Source organism: Excalfactoria chinensis, chromosome 21 (genome assembly GCF_039878825.1).
Source record: "Excalfactoria chinensis isolate bCotChi1 chromosome 21, bCotChi1.hap2, whole genome shotgun sequence".
Lineage (NCBI taxonomy): Eukaryota > Metazoa > Chordata > Aves > Galliformes > Phasianidae > Excalfactoria > Excalfactoria chinensis.
The window spans coordinates 1,891,972-1,912,105 of NC_092845.1; the positions used below are offsets into that span (position 1 = coordinate 1,891,972).

At 51.6% G+C, this 20,134-nt stretch overlaps 1 protein-coding gene across 2 annotated transcripts in view; it reads left to right on the forward strand.

The window, feature by feature from the left end:
• Positions 1 to 2,456: 2,456 nt before the first annotated feature.
• The window catches only part of ZBTB16 (zinc finger and BTB domain containing 16), a 71,900-nt gene continuing 54,222 nt past the window's right edge, over positions 2,457 to 20,134 (forward strand). Inside the window, exons 1-2 of one of the 2 annotated variants that reach the window (XM_072355061.1) lie at positions 2,457 to 2,578; positions 3,130 to 4,443. In XM_072355061.1, the coding sequence (XP_072211162.1) occupies positions 3,200 to 4,443 (1,244 nt within the window). In that variant the 5' untranslated portion in view covers positions 2,457 to 2,578; positions 3,130 to 3,199. Of the gene's footprint in view, positions 2,579 to 3,125; positions 4,444 to 20,134 lie in introns of both variants that reach the window. The other variant, XM_072355062.1, reaches the window with a different exon arrangement.

The window sequence follows — 20,134 nt, forward strand, 5'->3', positions numbered from 1 at the left end:
GCTGCTCTGGCCACATGGCACATGAGCCATAGCTGTCAATGGATGCTCTGCACAAAAAGGATGAGTAGAGCTGCCTGACTCATCCTGTCCCCGAAACAGCTCCGGTGTGCTGACAGAGCAGCAGGGTGGGGGGAGAGCCCTGTGCTGTGGTTTGGGGAGGATGAGGGGTTTTCAGCATTTGCTTTTGTTCGGGGCACTGAGAAGCAGAAATCCCCAAGAGAAAGGGGTTGCTTTTGGGTTATGGTTGACAAATGCAAACTGTGGAAAGATGTTCTGATGAGCTTTCCTAGCAACTCTTGTGCACTGCTTCATCTTTCAGCTCTAAGCAGAACAGGCTCCACATTCAAACCCTGAGCTTTCCACGAAGGTCTCCAAAGCACCAGAATGCTGCATTTAGACAGAGCTTTTCCCAGGCATGAGACATGAAGGAGCAGGTGAATTCAATCCCCATGGGGACCAACTGCTGCTCCACTCTTGGTTTTAACCCCAGTTTAGCATATAGCAGCATTTTGGAGAGAGGCTCCTCACTTTTGGGGTGGTTGTGCAGAGCCTACAGGCGTCTTATTGTAACGCAGGTGGCAAAATTAAAGCACATGCCCAGCTGCTGAGAGTGCATCTGCCTTCCTGCTGCTTCAGTGCATGGTCCAAAAGGGCTTTGGGAAGCAGTGCAGCACAGCATGAGGGACAGTACCAGTACCTGCAGGGCACCTGCAGCCTAGAGAAGAGAGGGATTTCTGCTTCTAGAACTGACAGTCCAGTGCTTTTTGGGGGGAAACCAGGAGCTGTATTAGAAGCAAGTCTCTTAAACAACCCGGTAGCTTTTACTATGTATATATTAAAAGAAAAGAAAGCAACAAAAAGTACAATGCTCCAGTTCACTGGAAGGACTGGGGGGGTTAATTTTCAGGATGCTGCATGGGAATTTAGCCGTGGGATTTCCATTATTGCTAATGGGACTCATGCAGCTTAATTTCATGCGAGCTCCACTAAAAACATACCCCTAACTGTCTTTAAAATTTCAGCCCTGGAATTGAGCCTTTTAAAAGTTAGAGGAGGGTAAACAAACACCTGAAACCGCACCATCTTTGCTATTTTCTCCCTTTCAGTTGGTTTCGGTGGAGGGGGGTGGGGGGGAAAAGGCAGGCAGTCGTAAGCAATTAAGAAAGAAAAAACATATTGCTCTCACGCTGGCTGCCTGCGTTCCGAACTTTAGCTTTCTGCCAATTGAAAGGGCAGAGTTACAGCCCCTGAGAAATTGGGGTGGCTGATGCCTTATCCTTATCCTTAAGCATTGCACTGCGAATGCTGCATCATAATACATATCTAATAACCCCAGCACCACCGCCTGCAGTGTGGGCCTTCGGTTATTAGGCCATTCTTGTTAAATGACTGCTATCATCTGGTCCCAAAGTACATTAAATCCCATTATAATTATGAACACACTTCCCTATAACATTCTCCTTAGATTACATTTGCACTGCTTTACCCCAAGGGGATTTTTGTACTAATGCCGTCCTTATTTGTTATTTTAGCTGACAGGGCCGGGCTGCAGGCAGTGCTGGCAGCAGCGATCTGTGCTTCCCCTGTCCCTGCAGGTCCCCGATGTGCGCGCTGACGGTGTGCGCTGTGCCAACACAGCTCAGCGCTGTAGGTCCCTATTTCTGTGCTGGGCTCGGGCTCCTTTTCGTGCTTCCTATCAGGGCTCAGTGCCGCTCGGGGAAGGTGTTCGGACAATCGTAGCTTTACTAAAGCGATGTGCGTGCAGCGTGACGTTCCGCTTTCCAGCCGAAAGCTGGCGTCGGGCCCCTAACTTGGCTTTTGGTGACCGTCCCTACCGTTTCCACTCGACCGCCGCGGGCTCTTAGAGCCGGGCCGCGGCATCGGTTCCCCAGGAGCGCTTTTGTTCCGAGATGGGGGGGGTGGGTTTGCCCCGGTGGGTGCGTGCGTGCTCGCCCGGGTAAGCGGCTCCGCGGGGCCGTCGGGGGTCGGGTATCGCGGCGGCTCGGAGGAGCGGGCGGGGGGCAGCGGTACGGGGCAGCCCCCGCGGTTGGGCGCCGCTCGCCGCCTCCTCCGGTTCATTGGCTCCCCGCGGCCGCCGGCTTCTCCATGTTTGTTGTTGGCAGCGGCCGGCGGAGCCAAGCGCTGTCCAGCAGCCGCCGCTCGCCCGCCCCAGCCCCGCGCTCGAGCCCCGGAGCCGCCGCCGGGCGCTGGGGCGGGCCCGAGCGGCGCCGCAAGGTGCCCCCGCGGGGGACCGGGAGGGAGCGGGGGCCGCGGCCCCGAGGGAGCGGGCGGACGGCGGGCGGAGCGCAGGCGGCGTTGCTGCCCGCGGAGCGGCGCACTCGGGGCCGCGCAGGATGCTCGGGGCCCCCGTCGGGGCGGGCCGGGGCGGGGCCGGGGGGGGCGGCGGCGCCAGCAGTCAAGATGGTGCGGGCGGCGGCGTCGGGGGTGGGGGCGGCCTGACGTGGGCGCGGGGCGGCCCGTCGGCCGGCGCCGCGGTGATTTGCTGCGCGGCGCGGCGAGCGGCGGCGGCGGCGATGAGAGCGGGCAGTGCGAACTGCCGGAGCAGCCGCCGGCCGCCGTGAGTGCGGGCAGCGGGCGGGCGGGCGCGGGGCTGCCGTCCTCTTCTTCTTCCTCCTCCTTCCCCTCCTCCTCCTTTTCCCCCCTCCTCATCCCCGCCGCGATGCGCGGCTGAGGCTCTGCGGGCGCTCCGGTGCCTCCGGGCGCGGGGCTGTGCCGGGCGCGGCGGCTCTCGCTCTGCACCTGATGAGCGCCGAGCCGGGTCCGAGCCGTGCGCGCGGGACGGGGCGGCCGCCGCTGCCTGCCGTGCCGTGCCGTGTCCAGCTGGGCGTGCTCGCCGGCTCCGCTCACCGGGCGATGCGCGGCGATGCGCTCCCACCGCTGCCGCTCTCCTCTCCGAGCAGCTGCCGGCGGGACCGCGGTTCTCAGCGCCCCGGAGCGCTGCGGGTGCCGGCCCCGAGCCGAGCGCACAAACTTTTCAGAGCATCGTGACTCGGCGCCGAGCTCCGGCTAACCAACCACCCGCTCCTTCTCTCCTCCCCCGTCCCTCCTCTTTTGTTTTTTCCCCTTTCTCCTCTTCCCCCCCCCTCTGTCTTTTGTTTTCGCAGATAGTCGGCACACAAAGCTAGACCCAGATTTGAGCGACGGCAAGGCACCCTAATGAGTGAACCTCGGGAGCGCTATGGATTTGACTAAGATGGGCATGATACAGCTCCAGAACCCCTGCCACCCCACGGGGCTGCTGCACAAAGCCAACCAGATGCGCCTGGCGGGGACGCTGTGCGACGTGGTCATCATGGTGGACAGCCAGGAGTTCCACGCTCACAGGACAGTGTTAGCTTGCACTAGTAAAATGTTTGAGATCCTCTTCCACCGCAACAGTCAGCATTACACTCTGGACTTCCTTTCACCAAAGACTTTCCAGCAGATTCTGGAGTATGCTTACACAGCCACCCTCCAGGCAAAGGTTGAAGACTTGGATGACCTGCTCTATGCAGCTGAGATCCTAGAAATAGAGTATCTAGAAGAGCAGTGCTTGAAGATCTTGGAGACCATCCAGGCATCTGATGACAACGATGCCGAAGTCACCATGACGGATGGAGGTGCCGATGAAGAGGAGGACAGGAAATCGAGGTACATCAAGGGGCTCTTCATCTCCAAGCATTCCAGCGAGGAGAGTGGCTACGCCAGCACGGCTGGACAGAGCGGGCCGGGCGCTATGGTGGAGCAGAGCCCCTCGGTCTCCACGTCCTTTGGCCTCTCTGCCATGAGCCCTACCAAGGCAGCGGTGGACAGCCTGATGAGCATCGGGCAGTCGCTGCTGCAAGGTGCCCTGCAGCACAACGTCCCCGAGGAGCCGCACGCTGCCGGCCGCCACCCCGGCCCCAGCGAAGTCAAAACCGAAGTGATGCAGGTGGAAGATGCCTCCAGCCACGAGAGCCCACGGCCGGCGGAGTCGGGTGCTTCCAGTGGGGAGAAATCTGATGACAAGAGCAAGGAAGACCCCGGCACCCCGACCCGCAGTAGTGTTATCACAAGTGCCCGCGAACTGCACTACGTCCGCGATGAGAGCGCGGAGCAACCTCCCGAGGCCGCCCAGGGGATGCTGGTGGGGCCGGAGCAGTCTGCAGCTGCGAGCGAGAAGCCTTTGGGTGTCTACTCTGTGCTCCCCAACCACAAAAGTGACTCTGTGCTCAGCATGCCGCCCTCCATGACATCCACCCTTCACATGCAGCCAGCCCTGGCCGTGTCTATGGACTTTAGCGCTTACGGAGGGCTCCTGCCCCAGGGCTTTATTCAGAGGGAGCTGTTCAGTAAGCTTGGGGAGTTGGCAGCCGGCATGAAAACGGAGAGCAGATCCGTGGGTGAGCAGTGCAGTGTATGCGGGGCAGAGCTGCCGGACAACGAGACCGTCGAACAGCACCGGTGAGTCCTTGCCATGTCCGGCCCCGTGTGTGCACCTTCGGTTGTTTGTTTTGCTATTGCTGAGGTGTTTTCCTCTGTTTATTGTCGTATTTTGCTCTCAAAATGAATGCGACGCTCGGGTGCGATCTTAGTTGTGGGTTTTGATTTCTGAGTGGGAGTGCTGAGAGCTTAGCATCAAATCTATGCTGCGAGCCCCAAATCGGGACGTGGAGCAGCGTGTGCTCTGCCAGCCTCGCATAGAGAGAGAACTGCCTTAACTTTCTCAGGGCTGGCAGCCATGCCAGAATCTTCCTTTCTGTGAGTGCTGGGTGGGGTGCATAGCCCAGAGCTGGCTTGAGGTGTTGTAGGTGTTTCTTGCTAGCACAAACCCCGCTGGTTTTCCTGGCTGTTGTCTGCAGAGCCCGATAGTGTCACTGCCGTTTGAGTTTAGGGATCTGTGCCACAGATCCCATGCTCTGCAGATCCTCCCCCCCCTTTGCTGAGCTCCTGACCCCGGTGTGAGTGCCTGGTGCTCTGCAGGGTTTGTTTCTGTAGGGGAGATAGAGACCTGCTGCGTGCTCTTGTCCTACTGCACGGATGACGTTTGGGATTGCTGTGTTGCGCGGCTTGCCGCTCCCGTAGTTTAACACCTGCTTGGTGATGTTGCTCGGCTGCACGGTTTATGAAATATTTGCACTTTGCCCAAAGTAACATGCAGGTCAGGCTGGGATTGCTCTGTCACCAGGTCCAGCTTTTACCCTCTGCTGTGGGTGGGTGTGTGCTGGGGGATACCGTGGTGCTTGGTGCCTGGGGGGCTGTGTGCCGGCTGCTCCCGGCACGTGCTGCTATCAGATACGTGCTGCTATCAGATACACACCTCCAGAGTTCCTCGCAGCATCCCCAAAGTGCCTGAACTGAGCATCATCTCCAAATATTAATGAATCAACAAGTTAATTAGCCCCGATGCGCACAATGTCGTGCACTCATGGGGATGGTGCGGGTGCTGCTAACAGGGGCTGCTCCAACCCATAAGCTCGTGGCCGTGTGGGTGACCCCTGTGGGGGCAGCGGCTGCTGCATCTCTAGTGCTGCAGCATTCAGCCCTGCGGAGCTCTGTGAGCTGGCAGTGCATCGCGGCTTGCCATGCCATGCAGAGCCTGCTGACAGCCATCCCCCTGCCCCAGAGGGTCCCTCCTGCTTTGTACACCCGTGCAGCAGGGTTCTGCTTTGTTCCCCTGCATTGCAAGCAGGAGAGCTGGGGTTTGTGTGTGTGCGTGCGAGGGACAGATGATGCCTGACCAAAGCTTTTCACTCGGACGAAGATCTGGCCGTGCTTGCTGTAGGGTGATGCAGACTGAACGTCACCAAGGGAAAGCTGCAGTGAATGCTCAGTGAGAATTTTAACGTGGCTTCTATCACACTCTCCAGGATCTTCCCTTCTCCCTGAGCGCAGAGCATTGACCAATACTGGAACCGGTTCATAACCCTGATCTTGTGCCAGGGCTCCTGCTGCCCTGTGCTGTACCTTGTGTTCTGCTGAGGTTTGGGGCTGATCTAACACAGAGCAGAGCAGCTTTTGCTAAAAACACAGCCCCAGAATGATGGTTTTGAGGCAGTGCCGCACTTGGTCTGCTCCTGCTTTGAGGCCATGGCTGTGTGCAGTCACGGCGTGCTGGTAAACTTTTCAGAGCGAGCCAAATCCTTTGAGCTGTTTTAAAACTGATTTGTAAGACGGTCCGTGTTGAAAGGTGTTGGGCAACAGTCAAATGAACTTTAAAAGAGGAGGAAAGAGAAAAATGGAAATCCAAGGCAGTTTGGGCGTAGAAAAGGTTTCATGTGGCTTTTTTATAGTGTTTGCTTTCTGATACGTGGTGAAAATTACCATTTCGAGAGGATTTGTGGGATCCCATTGTATTTATGGAGCTGTTAAACAGCATCCACGCTACGCTGGGATCTATAACTCTCTGCTGGAGCAGTTGTGCAGGTGGTGGCAGCTGCACCGTGCTGCCACTTTGCTCCCAGGGTGTGCTGAATGACAGCGGTGTCACCACGGAGCTGCTGCTTTGGGTCACCTCTTTCTGCTGCCTGCCTGTTGGTGTGGTTTAGCTTGCTTTGTAGAGAAGCAGCCTTGTGCCCAGCTGTGTTCCAGGCTGCAGCTGGATGCCCGCTGCTCTGTCTCCTGCTGGATGAGTGCTGGTCTGCCCGTCTGTTTGTTCCAATCCCATGCTTTCAAGGTGTTGGAGTGATGGGCAGATGCAGCACTTCCAGTGCTGCTGGCACTGCCTGAGCTCCTGGTTCTGTGGCTTTTGTATGCAAGAGTCCCAGCAGGGAGAGGAGAGACCAAAGCGCTCTGCACAGAGAGCACTTAATGAGCCAAAAGCATCCCAACATGTACAGTGTCTGTTTATGTTACGTGAGTGAATACATATGGTGTGTATGTTTGTTTACGCACACGCGTGCCTAGATGCGTATAAATATAAATGTTTAGAGTCTGAGAACCTCCTGAGCGTTGCTCCTGCCTTCACTAGTGTGGGAAATGTGTGCACGTGGGGGAAGAAATAAAAGAGCACGGTGTTTCCCTCAGGCCCTGGAGGGGCTGTGATTTGGGTGTTCAGCTCAGAGAGCACCCAGGGGTGCAAGTCCCCATTGGGTCCCCTGTAACCCAGGAGCAGCCCTACAGCCACCCTGTGCTTCTTGGATGGCCGTCGGCTGCTTTGCAATCTGTTTTCCTTGTTGCCCAAGCTTATGATTTTGACTAATTGAGTGCGTATTGAGTTGGTGACTCTTGAATTTTGTCCTTTTTTTTTTTTTTTCCTCCCCTTTTTTAAATAAAAGATTTCCTTCCAGGATCAGCAAAGTTCAAACTTAATCTAATGTTAGTATTGATTGCTGCTTCTAATTGCAGACCAAAAAAGCTGTAGTTCAGTGGCCCTTTTCCGGTTTGTTTGTATGAAGAAAAATCTCCGCTTCTGCAGGGCTGTGCTGAGCTGCTGCCTGAATCTGGGGCAGTTTGTCATCGTGAGGTTAAATGCATTCAGACTTCATCAAATGGGTGTTTCATAAATGTATTTTTTCACATGCGAAGCAGCAGAGAAAGCTGTCAGGGGGTTGATGTGATTTGATGATGGCTGTGAGCGGCACAGTTCTTCCTTTTTCCTTTGGTGCATCATCCGTTCCCTCTGCAGGGAAAGGGTTTGAAGGGCAGAGCATCCAAACCCACAGCGTGGTCCTGCAGGGTGACCCCGAGCAGTGCTGTGTGCTGGCAGCGTTGTCCACATGTCCCTCTGTGACGTGCAGATGCCCAGCTGGAAAATGAAAGTGCTTTACGCCAATGTTGTCTAAAGCAAATCATAACCGGTAACTACGATGTGCTCCCCTTGGTGCTGTTTTGGCTGGAAGGTGCCTCTAAATCCATGTTAGTGCATACCTTGGGAAACCTCTCTTTGGATTCCCACATCTGATTTTTGCATGGCTTGGAAGGTATCGCGGTTGAGCTGCCTCCTCTCAGACATGTGCTCTGGTGGATGATTTTAAGGTTAGGTTTGCCCTGTCACCCCAAACCTTTGCCCTATTTGTGCGCATGCAGTGCAGAGGAGCAGCAGATCTGCTTGCCCTATGCCTTGCCAATTGTGCTCTGCTGGCTCCCCAAAACACACGAGCCTCTCTATGCGATCCTTGCGCTCCTTGATGCGGTGCAGCGAAGTGGAACAAACTGCGGGTCCCTAACAAAGACCTGTGATTGAACGGACCCATTGGCTGCTGCTTGTCACTGCGTGCACTGGGACACCTCCAGCAGCTCTGACTGCATGGAGCAGCGGTGCCGAAGCAAACCTTAAGTGGCTGCGTAGGGAAATATTGCTGCTTTTGGCTCTTTGCTTGCCAACCTCACCTCCATTTGTCTTCGAGTGGATTAGCTGAGCATTGTAATACTAATGCCATTAGGCACGTTGGCACCGCTCAACATGTCACAGTGAGAAACAGATGCAGTATACCATTAAAGCAATAAACGTGATAAATCAGATCCCAAGTGCTTTGTGAGATGTTATTAGTGTTAATTTTGGTAGCTGGGTACAGTAGTTGTTTTTTATTTCATTTTAAGCATTCGTCGATTTATGTTCCGCTGAGGTCGGCTGCAATCGAAACTTTAAAGAAAGGAAGAAAGAAAGAGAAAAAGAAGGAATAAATAACAAAAAAAGCAGCCCCCCAAACTCTGCCCGTGATTATTTCCAGAGTTCGAAGACAACTTGGCAGCTCTTGTTTCTCGCTGATGGGCCTTATTAGTGGCACCTGGCATCATAACCGCCTAATGGAAACCAGCGTTCCCCCACTGCGTGGCCGCTGACAAGTAGCTCTGTCAGTGCGGGGCTGCCATGCGAGGAAGCTCTTATTAGCTTTATGGGCAGGGGGACCTGCCCTGCTCAGGAAATGAATGTTGCAGCCGAGGTCCGCGGCGCTGACCCCGAGCGTGTAACCTGTGAGTGCCAGCCGAGACCCCGCGCAGGATGCTTGGGATTTCGGGCTTTCTCTGGTTCTTGTCATAAGGAAAGAGGGAATACGTTGTGGTATGTTGCAGCCTTGAACTTTTGATTTATTCGGTGGGGGACTTAACCATTTCCATGCAGCGCTTGGAGCGCGGAGGGGGAAGCGGCTCTCTTTGGCTTCGACGCTGTGCGGTCGTTTATCGCGTGTCTTGTTGGTGGATGGCAGTGCAAGCAGAGCTCTGCAGCTGCCCTCAGAAAACACCACGTTGGTTTTTTCCCCCTTGCCTAGAAATGGGCAGCAGCTCCTCAGGCTGGTGTGGCAGCACCTGCATGGGGCAGCACGCGGCGGCATGCGAGCGTTGCAGAGCTTTCACTTCTCGTTATCATTTGCAAAGCGCTGCTTGTTCAAATGGCATTTATTGGCTGCACGGAGGATCCCTCTCAGAGGGAATGCACTGTTTTAGGGTGACACCAGCAAATCTTTTGTGTGTGCACGTGTGGTTTTTTTTCTCCTCAATGTGTGGAAATGCTGCGAGAAGCACAGGTCTGTAGCAGGATCTCTGTGCCGCGCTGCAACGTTGCCCATTCCCTGACACTGCTGCCCGTATCTGCATGGTGAGAAGATCTGCATTTTCTTTTTTGCTCATAATTAGCACGAGTTTTCTTTTTACTTCCCTCCCCCCCACCCCCCCCATCTCCCCTTGACAGCTTCAAGAGAGACTTTAAATGAGTAATTACTAAATATTTCCCGGCAGCCAAACACGGGGCCATGGCATCTCCTGTTGCAAAAGTGAAAAATATTTCTGTTTGCAGTTAATTTTAGTGGCAGGCAGATCATGTTAACTGGGTGTAATTGCTTCCAGATATGGCAGAGGGTTTTGTGTGTTAGGATGAAGGGTCTGGTAAGTGCTCACTTCCTGTGTAAATTAGCCTATTCCATTCATTCTTTCTTTCTGGGCAGCCCTGGATTGTGTCATTCTTCTTGCAATTTTTTTTTCCCCCCCCTCTCCGGTCTGGTGTGAGGCAGCTAAGTGCTTTATAGTGGGTTTAATTCTTCGTTTGGCATCACCTTAGCAGCGAGGCGGTGTCCAGATGCTCGGGATAGGGTCTGTCCCCTCTCCTCCATCCTTTTCCTTTGCAACAAAGCCCGGTGCCGTCCTGCTGCCCTGCATGGCTTTGGGCAGCTGTTGTATTTTTGGGGTCGCGTGGCCCAAAGTAGTGCACGCTCTATGGGACGGCCCCATTTCACACAACGCTATGGTGGTTTGTTTGAAGGGCACATGTGGTTGTGCTGTCTGCCCAGAGATTTGCTTCCTCTCTGGCTACGGTGAAGATTAGGAATTGAGAAACCCCCCAAGAGCGTGGCACGTAGCAGAAATTAAGACAGAAGAGATTTGTGTCATTCAAGGAACACAGGGAGCTTTCTGCATCATTGCAATGAGTCAATGCAAATAAGGCAGTGGGGAAGGTTGGGGACCATGAATTTGGGCTCCTGAGTTCGAGGACTTTCCGTCCCTTCATGACACCGATTTCTGTTCTAAGCCCTCAGCCTGATCGTAAAGAGCTGCTGGGGGGCACTCAGAAGTGCTGCCTCGTTATTGGCTCCAGATAATCTTTATCTGCACCGCAGTGATTCTGAAACAGCCGTTATCATTTTGGAGCACCGGTTTGCACTGGCAGCGTTTCGGATCGCTTCCGCAGCTCATGTGCACAGATACCTTTACAGGGATAACAGCTGCTGCTTCGCCACCGGTTGTTTGGGAATAAAGGTGTTTTTTTTCCTTCTTTCCATCCATTTCCCAACCAAGGGAAGTGCTGGGGCACTTTGCTCTGCACCCCACTCCTATTTGGGGTGGTAGGACCGATGGTGTTTGTGCTTTGGATGGCAGCCAGCGCAGCCTCCATCATTTTCACTGTAGTGTTCTTAACTGATTTTAAGTAGATTACGGCTGGAAACGTGCCCCACTGTGCTAGTTGAGTTTGCCATTGACTTTTGTAATCTTGTCGCTGTTTTTGTTGGCATGTTGTTTAATAAACAAGCTGGCAATATGTAATTTAGGAAATATTTCTCTGTGTAAGCAAGAGAGGCATAATTCAGTTGCAACTCGAGCTGCTCATGGTAAGTCCCCGTTGAATGCAGGGTCGTGTTACCTGTGTCAGCACGGGGTTCTGGTTATCTGGGTGCATCAGTGAGCTGATAACCCCGTGCTCTGCTCATAGGGGTTGGTGTGGGGTGCCCAGGGTTTGGGGGGGCTCAGGGGGCACATCCAGCAGCGCACAGAGGGGACGTGGTGCTGCGCCGTGGTAGGAACCTCTGTGGGTGACCTATAAAGCAGTCAGAAATGGAACAAGTGGAAAAAAAAAATAGCACGAAAAGAAACTAAAAAAGCCCGAAACCCCAAACACCAGAGCATTTCCATTACCTGCTTACCAAGAAGGACGGAAAGAAAAGAAATAAGCTGGAGCCAGTGCTTGGTTTTAAAGTCATTTCTCTGGTCATTTTTAGACATGCGATGTGATTCAGTTTTTGTCTGTATGTGTATCTGCGTAAGCATATCTCTGTGTGCGTGTATAAATCTATATACTCATCTATCTATGTATATACATATATATATGTGCACACAGACACAAAGCTACACAACCACTGCTTAGCATTTAATCTTGTTGTAAGGTTTGTGTTCTCCCTGCAGGTTTGAAGTGGTTTTGTGCCACCAGGTTTGGGGACAGCGTGCTGGCAATGAGCTCAGTGCACTTTGCCCTCCGTCACCGTCCCTCGTTCTTTTCTCTGTGCATTATTTATAGTAAATGATATTAGAAAGGAGTGTTAAGGAGGAAGTGTGATTCATCCTCCTTGAAACCATTGATGACATAAATAAAGGCAAAGTGCTTACTATGTGCTTTTTATTATGGTATTTAAAGGCAGGCTGTACTAATTTTGGAGTGTACAGGGTAAACCCATGAATACTGTGAATCTAAGAAATTAGATTTAACCGCAGCATGTAATACATGTTAAAACAGATGCAACAAAAACCCACCTGGGTTTCTTGGAAGTGCACACACACGAGAGCAAAAGGCTTTCGGAACAGCTAAAGCATTTCCAGATTTCACTCCATCCCTCTGGTTTTTCTGTTAGCAGGTCTGAGGTTCCCATGGGACTTTGAGTGGTGGTGTTGGGAGCCCTCTCTTGTTCTCTGTGGCTTGTTTGGGGTGAATGTGAGCCCTGTGCTATTGCTGCTGTCTCAATGGGAATACAGTGTTGGGAGGTGATGGAGGATGGGGTTTCCATCAGGAGGTTCAGGTTGGATGTTAGGAAGCATTTCTTCTCCAAAAGAACCATCATTGGCACAGCTGTACAGGGAGGTGAGGATGGGACACTGAGGGATGTGATCAGTGGTCAGATGGGCTTGGAGGATCAGAGAGGTCTTCTCCAACCTGAATGATTCTGTGATCTCTGGCAGCAGGTCTTGCTCTGCAAACCTCACGCTTTCACTATCGCCCCGCTTTCGGTATCCGCTATCAGCATCAGAACATGACACTCAAACTGCGCCTTGAAGCAAAGCCATGCCACAAACCCCCACCTCTGGGATGGCTCCGTGAGGCCGAGCTGCAGCTGGCAGCAGGGCCGGGTGCTTTATCTTATATTATGGGCTGCGGTCGCTGAGTGCTGTGCAGCACCGGGGCGGTGCGTGGGAGAGCCCATGCAGCGGGTGCAGCGCTGAGGCTGGGCTGTGCTCTGGAGGGTGGGCAGTGGGCACAAAGCACGTCCTGCAGCACCCGGGGCCTCTTTCTGTGAAAAGATGAAGGGTTCAGAACCAAATCCCTCTTTACATTCTTATTTGGCACCGCTTGCTTTGGTTTTAGTGTATATATATATATATATATTTATTTTTTACCAGTAAAAGCTGGTAACACCAGAGTGACTTCCTCTTTTCTTTCTTCCTTCCTCCTTTTTCTTAGAAAATATCCAGAGTGGCAAGAGAGAGCGCTTCTGCGAAGGAGAGTGGGGCCATGTGGCTGTTAGGGGGGGCTTTTGGAGTGTGGGACATCTATGGTCACATCCACCTGCATTTTGGTTCACTTCAAACCTGCCTGTTGTCCAAGTTGTACTGGTTTTAAGGGCTTTTTGTGCGTTTTGGGGGTGGATGTCCCCATAGGAAGTGGGGCACCCTCAGTTCCCCAGCACCGTGCTGGCAGTGTGGGGTGTGGGATTTAAGGATGCAGAGGCAGTCGCTGGTATTGATTTCTGGCTTATCTGACCCTTTAGCTAGAGGCAGCTCTTCCCTCAGTGTCTAACCGAATGTAACTTAAAGCAACGAAGGAATGTATATCATCCTTCCCTTGCGTTAATTAGGGCTGGCCGATGCATTATTTAGTGGGGTGGGAGCTGAGATGGGCTGCCCCAGAGCAGGTGCTGGGATGTGCCTGGGGACGGTGCTGCAGTGCCACTGCTTTGCACGGGATGGGGGCACCAGCCCAACTTCATGGTTCCATGAGAGTTTCATCCAGCAAAAGCAGGAGAAGACAGTGAAAGAGCAGAGCTGGGCAGCTCAGAGCATTGGGTTCAGTGCATGGTCAGGGTAGGGGTATCAGCATCCCGTTACCAGCATCTCCATCCCAGTATGAGCATCCCCAGACATACCTGCCACAGGCAGCATCCTCCACCCGCTAGAGGTGGAAAGCAGCTCCCTAATTAGCACCTTCGTTGCTAAGTGAACGGAACTGCCGTGCATGGCCGGCTTCCCGATAGTGATACGTGTGTCGGGGAGGGGGGGCCATAAAAAGCACATACAATGCCTCATTGTGTGGCCACAGGTATGAATGCACGGCAGCCCGTTTGCTCGCCTCGTGACAGCGGTCAGGTAGCTCAGGCCAAGGACAAGAGGCGAATGCAGTTTGTTTTTCTCTCCTCCCTCCCACCCCCCTCCGTTTGCTTGGATGTTCGGTGCTGCCCACAAATGCAGTTGGTGGGGACTGATAAGAATCACTGACCTAAAGCGAGTGATGGAGACTTTCTTCCTGCCAGAATTACAAAGCAAGAAAACAACAACAAAAAGCCCTACCTACATAGCGCTGTGTGTAGCGCAGGTCTCAAGGGTCAGCATGCTGTGCTTTTTGGTCTGGTTTGCTTAAATGTTTGCTTAAATTTCTCTTGTGTTCTGGCTGTGAATGTTGGGGTTTGGGGGTTTTTTGTTTTGCATCTTTGGTGCTCAGTCCCCTGCATGAAACAGGAAGAGAGCAGAGAAGGACCTGATGTTCAGTGCCAGGGGGTTTGGGTTCTCTTATTGATGAGCCATTGGCACGGTGTTGTCTTTTTTGGCTGCTTTTCCATCCATTAGCTCTGAGATAAACCCAGGCTGCTCTGGCATCTCCTCGCCATCTAAATAACTTTGCCTTTGCAAGGCAAAGTTATGTTGTTGTTGGAGCTGTATTGAAAAGGACAAAACCAAAGGCTGAACTGCACCCATTTCCCCCCCAACCCCCCTCCACCCTCCTGTTGGGTTCAGATATTTTGAAGTCACAAAGCAACAACGTGTTGTGCACGGGTTGGTTTTTCCCTTCTTTTTCTGCACGTCGACTCGGTTCTTGGGTTATTCTCCCATCCGCTGCAGTCTCCCTTGGTAGGGTTTATTTTCCTAGTTATTAACTAATGAGCTGATTCTTTCACCGTTTTGAAATAGCTGTATTTTGCCTTCAGTGTGAGAAAAGGAAAATGTCCTAATAGCATAGCACTCCAAAGCCACTGAAGGCGTGAATTTACTATTATTTCACACAAATATGTGGATTAGTGCACTTCTTATTGCTTAAGCTTGAATTACTGAGTCATGGAAGCAGAGAAAGAGGAAATGTTTGCATACATGATTTTGGGGGGAAAAAGAAAGAAAAGAAAAGCCTGCTTTGTGAGCTGCAGGGATGGCTGCAGGGTTGCATTGGGGCAAGGCACTGTGCACAGCTCACTGAAAATGCTATAATGTCAGACTGAGAACATCCCTACCTGCAGCCTTCCAGAGTTGTGAGCAAAGGGGGGTGAATTGGACAATGAGTATTTAGGCTTTTAATGATGGGACAGGAGGTGATGGCCTCACGTTGCACCAGGGGAGGTTCAGGTTGGGTGTTAGGAATAATTTCTTCTCCAAAGAGTAGTTGGGCACTGGAACGGGCTGCCCAGGGATGCTGGAGGGGGGCACCGTCCCTGGAGGTGTTCAGGTGTCATGGAGTTTGCTGGACTTGATGACCTTAGAGGTCTTTTCCAGTCCTAATGGTTCTGTAAGGCTCAGGGCAAGACCTTGTAGACTGGCAGCTACTCAGAGCTGCCACCTCAGGGTTGTCATCAGGGCCACAGCACTGCCCAGCACTGTGCTGCTTGGATGGCCCATTCCCTTTATTTCTTCCTGCAACATATTCTACATCCTGGTCCTGTGCTGTGGAGTAGGGTTTTATTATTTTATAGGTGCTGTAACAGTTAAATAACATTGTGCAGAGGCTGCTGATGAGCTCTCTCACTGTGCTCCATGGCTGGGTGCTCTCTGGGTGCTCTCAGCTCCCAGAGCACAGCAATATTGTCTGCATCAGCTCAGACCTTTCCATCATAGAATCATTAAGGTTGGAACAGACCTCTAAGGTCATCAAGTCCAACCAGCAACCCATTGCCACCATGTTCAGTAACCACATGTGCCACGTCACTGTGTTTCCTGAGCGCCTCTTATATTCATCCCAGCACTTGGGCTGTTCTTCCTAGGGGTGCCCTCTGCTTTCAGACATGTTTCACTATGGGGACAAGCATAAAGCCATCAGGAAAAAAGGCCTGCAGAGGAGCATGGAGTTACAACCACAGTGTTGTAACCACAAAGCATTCCTCCTTGGGCTGGTTGAAGATGTCTGTTTGCATTGTAGCAGGCTGTTCATTGCAGAGCAGCCAGGGTAAAACATTACCTTGCAATTGCATGGTAGCAGTTTTTCTAACTAGCATGCTGTAAACACGGGTCTGAAATGTTGCCCGTATTGCTGGAGCAGTAGCTCTGAAAAACATTTTACTTTAAAGCAAAACAGCCCCTCATTTGAGATTATTCTTCTGAAGAGCGCCAAGAGGGGTAAAAATTAATGCGCCCGTCTTTGCATAAAGATTTGATTGTTCTTATTGTTATCCCTACTTAGCTTTGCTCTCAGAGAGATTGGACTGTCTTAAGATCTGCAAAGTGCTCCCAAAACTAGATGCAAAACCGACTGCGGTTATTTTCAGTGCGATGCTGAGATGATCACACACACAAAAAATCCCATACGAGGGAGAGAAATCGTGCGGAGGAGAATTCTCACATAACAAATTATTGTTCTTGCAAGAGCAGCTTTGAAATCTATTTAACTTTTCAATGTCCCGTACCCTTTTAAATGTTTCAAGTGTATTCTCACTGATAGGTTACCTTTTCTTTCCCTGCAGGCTATAATTAGTGTCCTTTACACAGAATTGGCTTAGAATTGGATTTGAAGAAGATAAGAATCAAATTACCAGTATTTATCTTGTAAATTCCAAAAGATCTACTTAAAGACACTGTATAAAAAGGGATTTCTTAAAAGTTTGTGCTATGAAAATGCAAACTCTTAATAGGTGCAACTAAAGGATCTGCCGGCGCTGCGTTTGCAGATTGCTCTTAAGTCCGAAATTGCCCAAGTGTTAGTGCATAGAGGAAAGCATCCCTCCTCCTGCTGTACCTCTGCAGCTGGGAGGCAGCCCTGCTGGCTTTCATGCCCAGCTATTTGTAGGCGCTTGTGCTTTTATTTAATTGAAAGTCGCTGTCTCCAGGTGTGATGCTCCTGCAGCCCATTCTTGCTGTTGCAGTAACGCTGCCCTGTTGGAGGTGCTGACTCTGCTCCTACATTGATAGAGCAGTTGGTGCTGTCTGTGGGTCCCACCCAAAGCCCAGTGCAGGTAGTGGGGGCTGTCCCATATACTTTTGCCTATCTGTGTGTAATACTGCATGCCAGGTATAGCTGAGGTTTACAACAGGCTTGTTTCCACTACGGGCCTTGCTCTGTTAAAACATGTTAATTTGTCTTAATTTTACTGTACCCACACATCTGTTTTTGATCTCTTGTGCCTGATGCCGGATTCCACGAACTCCTCTGACAGTGAGGGTTGCATTTGATGCATGACATAGTATGTTATCTTCAGCTGTTTGCTTGGCAGCACTGAAGAACTGTACTTTCATAACCCGATGGGTGATGGTGTGTTTTCAGTCCAGGTCCATACGGTGCAGGCTGTGACACCGCAGCAGAGCAGCTCCTCCAGCTCAGGGTATGGTGGTGAAGTTTGGTGCCAGTCTGGTGGAGTAATGTGAGGAGGTGGAGATGGTCAGGGTTGAGCACCTCAGCATCTATAAATGGTTGCTTTCGGTCTTTGCTTTCATGGCTGTTCCCAGGTAGGCTGGAATAGATCAGAAAGGGCATCCAAATCCAACACCTTTCCTACAATCTCCTCCTGCTTTGTGGGGTGGGCAAACCGAGCGTGAGAAATGGATGGCGGTAATTTCAGTGGGTTCTGTTTTGACAGAAATTAAGCATCTGAATTTAAATGAAGGTGATGGAGAGCCCGGGCAGCTGAGACTATATTTTCATAGCGTAAACAGTTGCAGAAGAAGATTAATAGCATCTGTGTAAACAGTTCATCGTGGCGGAAAGGGGCTTTTTGGATAGTTGGGAAATACTGATGGCCACGGCGCGCCCCTCGCCTCCATTTGCCTGCAGCCTGCACACATTCAACCTTCCCGTCGATTCTACAGTAAATATTTCAGACACCCTCAGTCTCGCTCTCCCTTCTCGCAGTAAATTACATATTAAAGTAGCCTGGTAACTGAGCACTGGTTGCTGCGCGATAAGGTCCGGGAAATCAATATGTTTGCCATGTGCCTGCTTGTTTATGACACCTGCCTGCAGAACAGTTGAGCAATGTTCTGTTTGCCAAGGCTGCGCTTCGGAGGCTCGTATCCTCCTGAAACAGAGTCATGATCTTACAGGAGAAGGTGCAACAGCAGCTATTGATTTTTGCTCCCTCCGTGCGGTGTTACACGCGCAGAACAGGGCTGGCTGACAGCCGCCCGCTGCCTCCCATCGCGGGGGAGAGGCAAGCAGTAAAATAACCTGAGTGATGCTGTTGGATTGAGTGGGATGAGGGGTTGGGATGCAGCCTCTGTCATCTCCAGGGCTTCTTCTTGAGCCCTGCCATTGGTTTTAAGCGCTCCCGTAATGTGCCTGGGAAGGGAGGTGGCTGCGTGGTGCTCCATGGGAGATGCTGATATTTAGTGATGCAGGGGAGCAGCACAGAGGATCTGTACCCAGGTCCTGATGCAGATCAGCCTCATGCCATGAGCCCCTTCCGTCCAGCCAAGGCTCAGCCTCTGCCACATTTCAGGGCTGGGATCAGCACTGTGGAAGTGCAGGAAGCTCTTTCTGTTGACTTCGGTGGTCCCCCCATGCACAATATGGAGCCAGCATGTGGGAATGGCTGTAAGCCATGAGGTTGGATGCTGCACATCACCACGTGCTTCTTACAAGGCTCCTTCCAGGTGAGAAATCAGCTCTGGAGGGAGAGCAATGTCCAACTTGGGCATCTCCACAAGGAATAGCCATGATCACCCATTGCAAATGAGGTGGGACGAAATCAGAGCCCCTGTTGTCATTGGTGCCTTCATTTGAAAAGCCAGAAGTGCAGAGGTAGGAGGGGGAAAAAAGAGCCCAAAACAACACAGGAATTAAAGGGGGAATCTGTCTGCATGACTCACTTCTTTTTTTTTTTTCTTTAATCTAAAGTTAGCAAGCTGAAGTAATTGACCTTCTGACCCAGATATGAAGTTGGGAGGTAAAAGGCACGACTTGCAAGATTTTTGTGAAACTGTTGACCTCTTACAAGATTAAGTCAGAGATAATAGTAATTATAAACAGCTTACGGTGGGTCTAATCAATAGTGAACTTTACCTCCTTCCTAAAACTGAAGGTCAGGTTTTTACTGCAGTAAAGATAGTGACTGCTGGTTTTCCCACCATAGCTAGCAGTAAATGTCTCTCTTTGTAGGAAATCTATGAAATGAGTGTGTGTGATTCCCATGGGTGCCTGGGTATGAGGAAGGGGAGTGGAGCTCTGCGCTCCTGCAAGTTGACTTGTGGCTCTTCTCGCTAGGGAAGAAATGAGGTCTTCTGTTAACATCGCTGTGAGCAATCAGGGGGTACTGCAGAAGGGAAGGTTTCTGCCTCATCTTTCTCTAAATATTGTTGCCCTCGTGTTATTTTACAGCACGAGCCGATTATCCTCTGTATGCAGAGTTAGATTCCTTAGCAAACCCGTCACTGTAATAGCGATCAAAAAATCCTGAAAAGCAGAGCTCCTGGCTGCTGGCCATTCCTTACTGTGCTCCATTTCGGATACAGCATTTGGCAGAAGGGAAGCTGGAAGCATGGCTCCTTTCCCTCCCTGCTTGCTTCCCAGCATTGGTTGGGAGAAGGTCAGCTCTGGGGCTGCACCGTGCGATGCTCAGCCGGCACCCTGTGCTCCTCCACCGCCTTCCCTTCGCAAGCTGGAGCGCAGCCAGTGTTTGTGAAGTTAAAAGCAGTCGGGTATACTGTCAGACTTAAATATTGGCAAACAGAGGCAGCGTATGGAAATTTGTTGCCTGTCGTTTATTATGGGGAAGTTGTACTTTATCCATCTCTTCCCCCTTAGGAAAGAAACCGCAGATTTGCTTCTAAATAGCCATAAATACAGGCGCGATGAATCTAGCTCATTACTGCGGGTGGTGATAGGATACGTACGGAGTGGTTTGCATGTGCTGTGTCATACTGAGCAGGGCTCTGCTGCATGTGAATGGTGTTGGGCACCCATGGGAGAGTCCCCAGCCCATGGGGACACACAACACGGGGACTGGCAGGGCTCAATGTCCGCAGTAACAACCTGGAGCTGCAGCAGAGCTCCGCGCTTCCCTTGTTTGTTTGCAAAACGCTGCCCAAGCGAGGTTTTTTGTTATGTTAAATCTCGTAGGTAAACTTAGAAGGAAGACAAACACCACTCAAACTGTCGCCAAGGGTGCCATAAACAGCACGTTTGGACAGTGGCACCATTGAGACGTGCGCTGGAGAGAAGTTAATACAAAGGGAACTGGGTAGCGCTGGCGCGGCTATGAAAAGGCAGTTTCTCTTCGTTTAGCTTTTAATTGCTTTCTTTCACTTTTTATGTATAAAAGATTGTCCATTT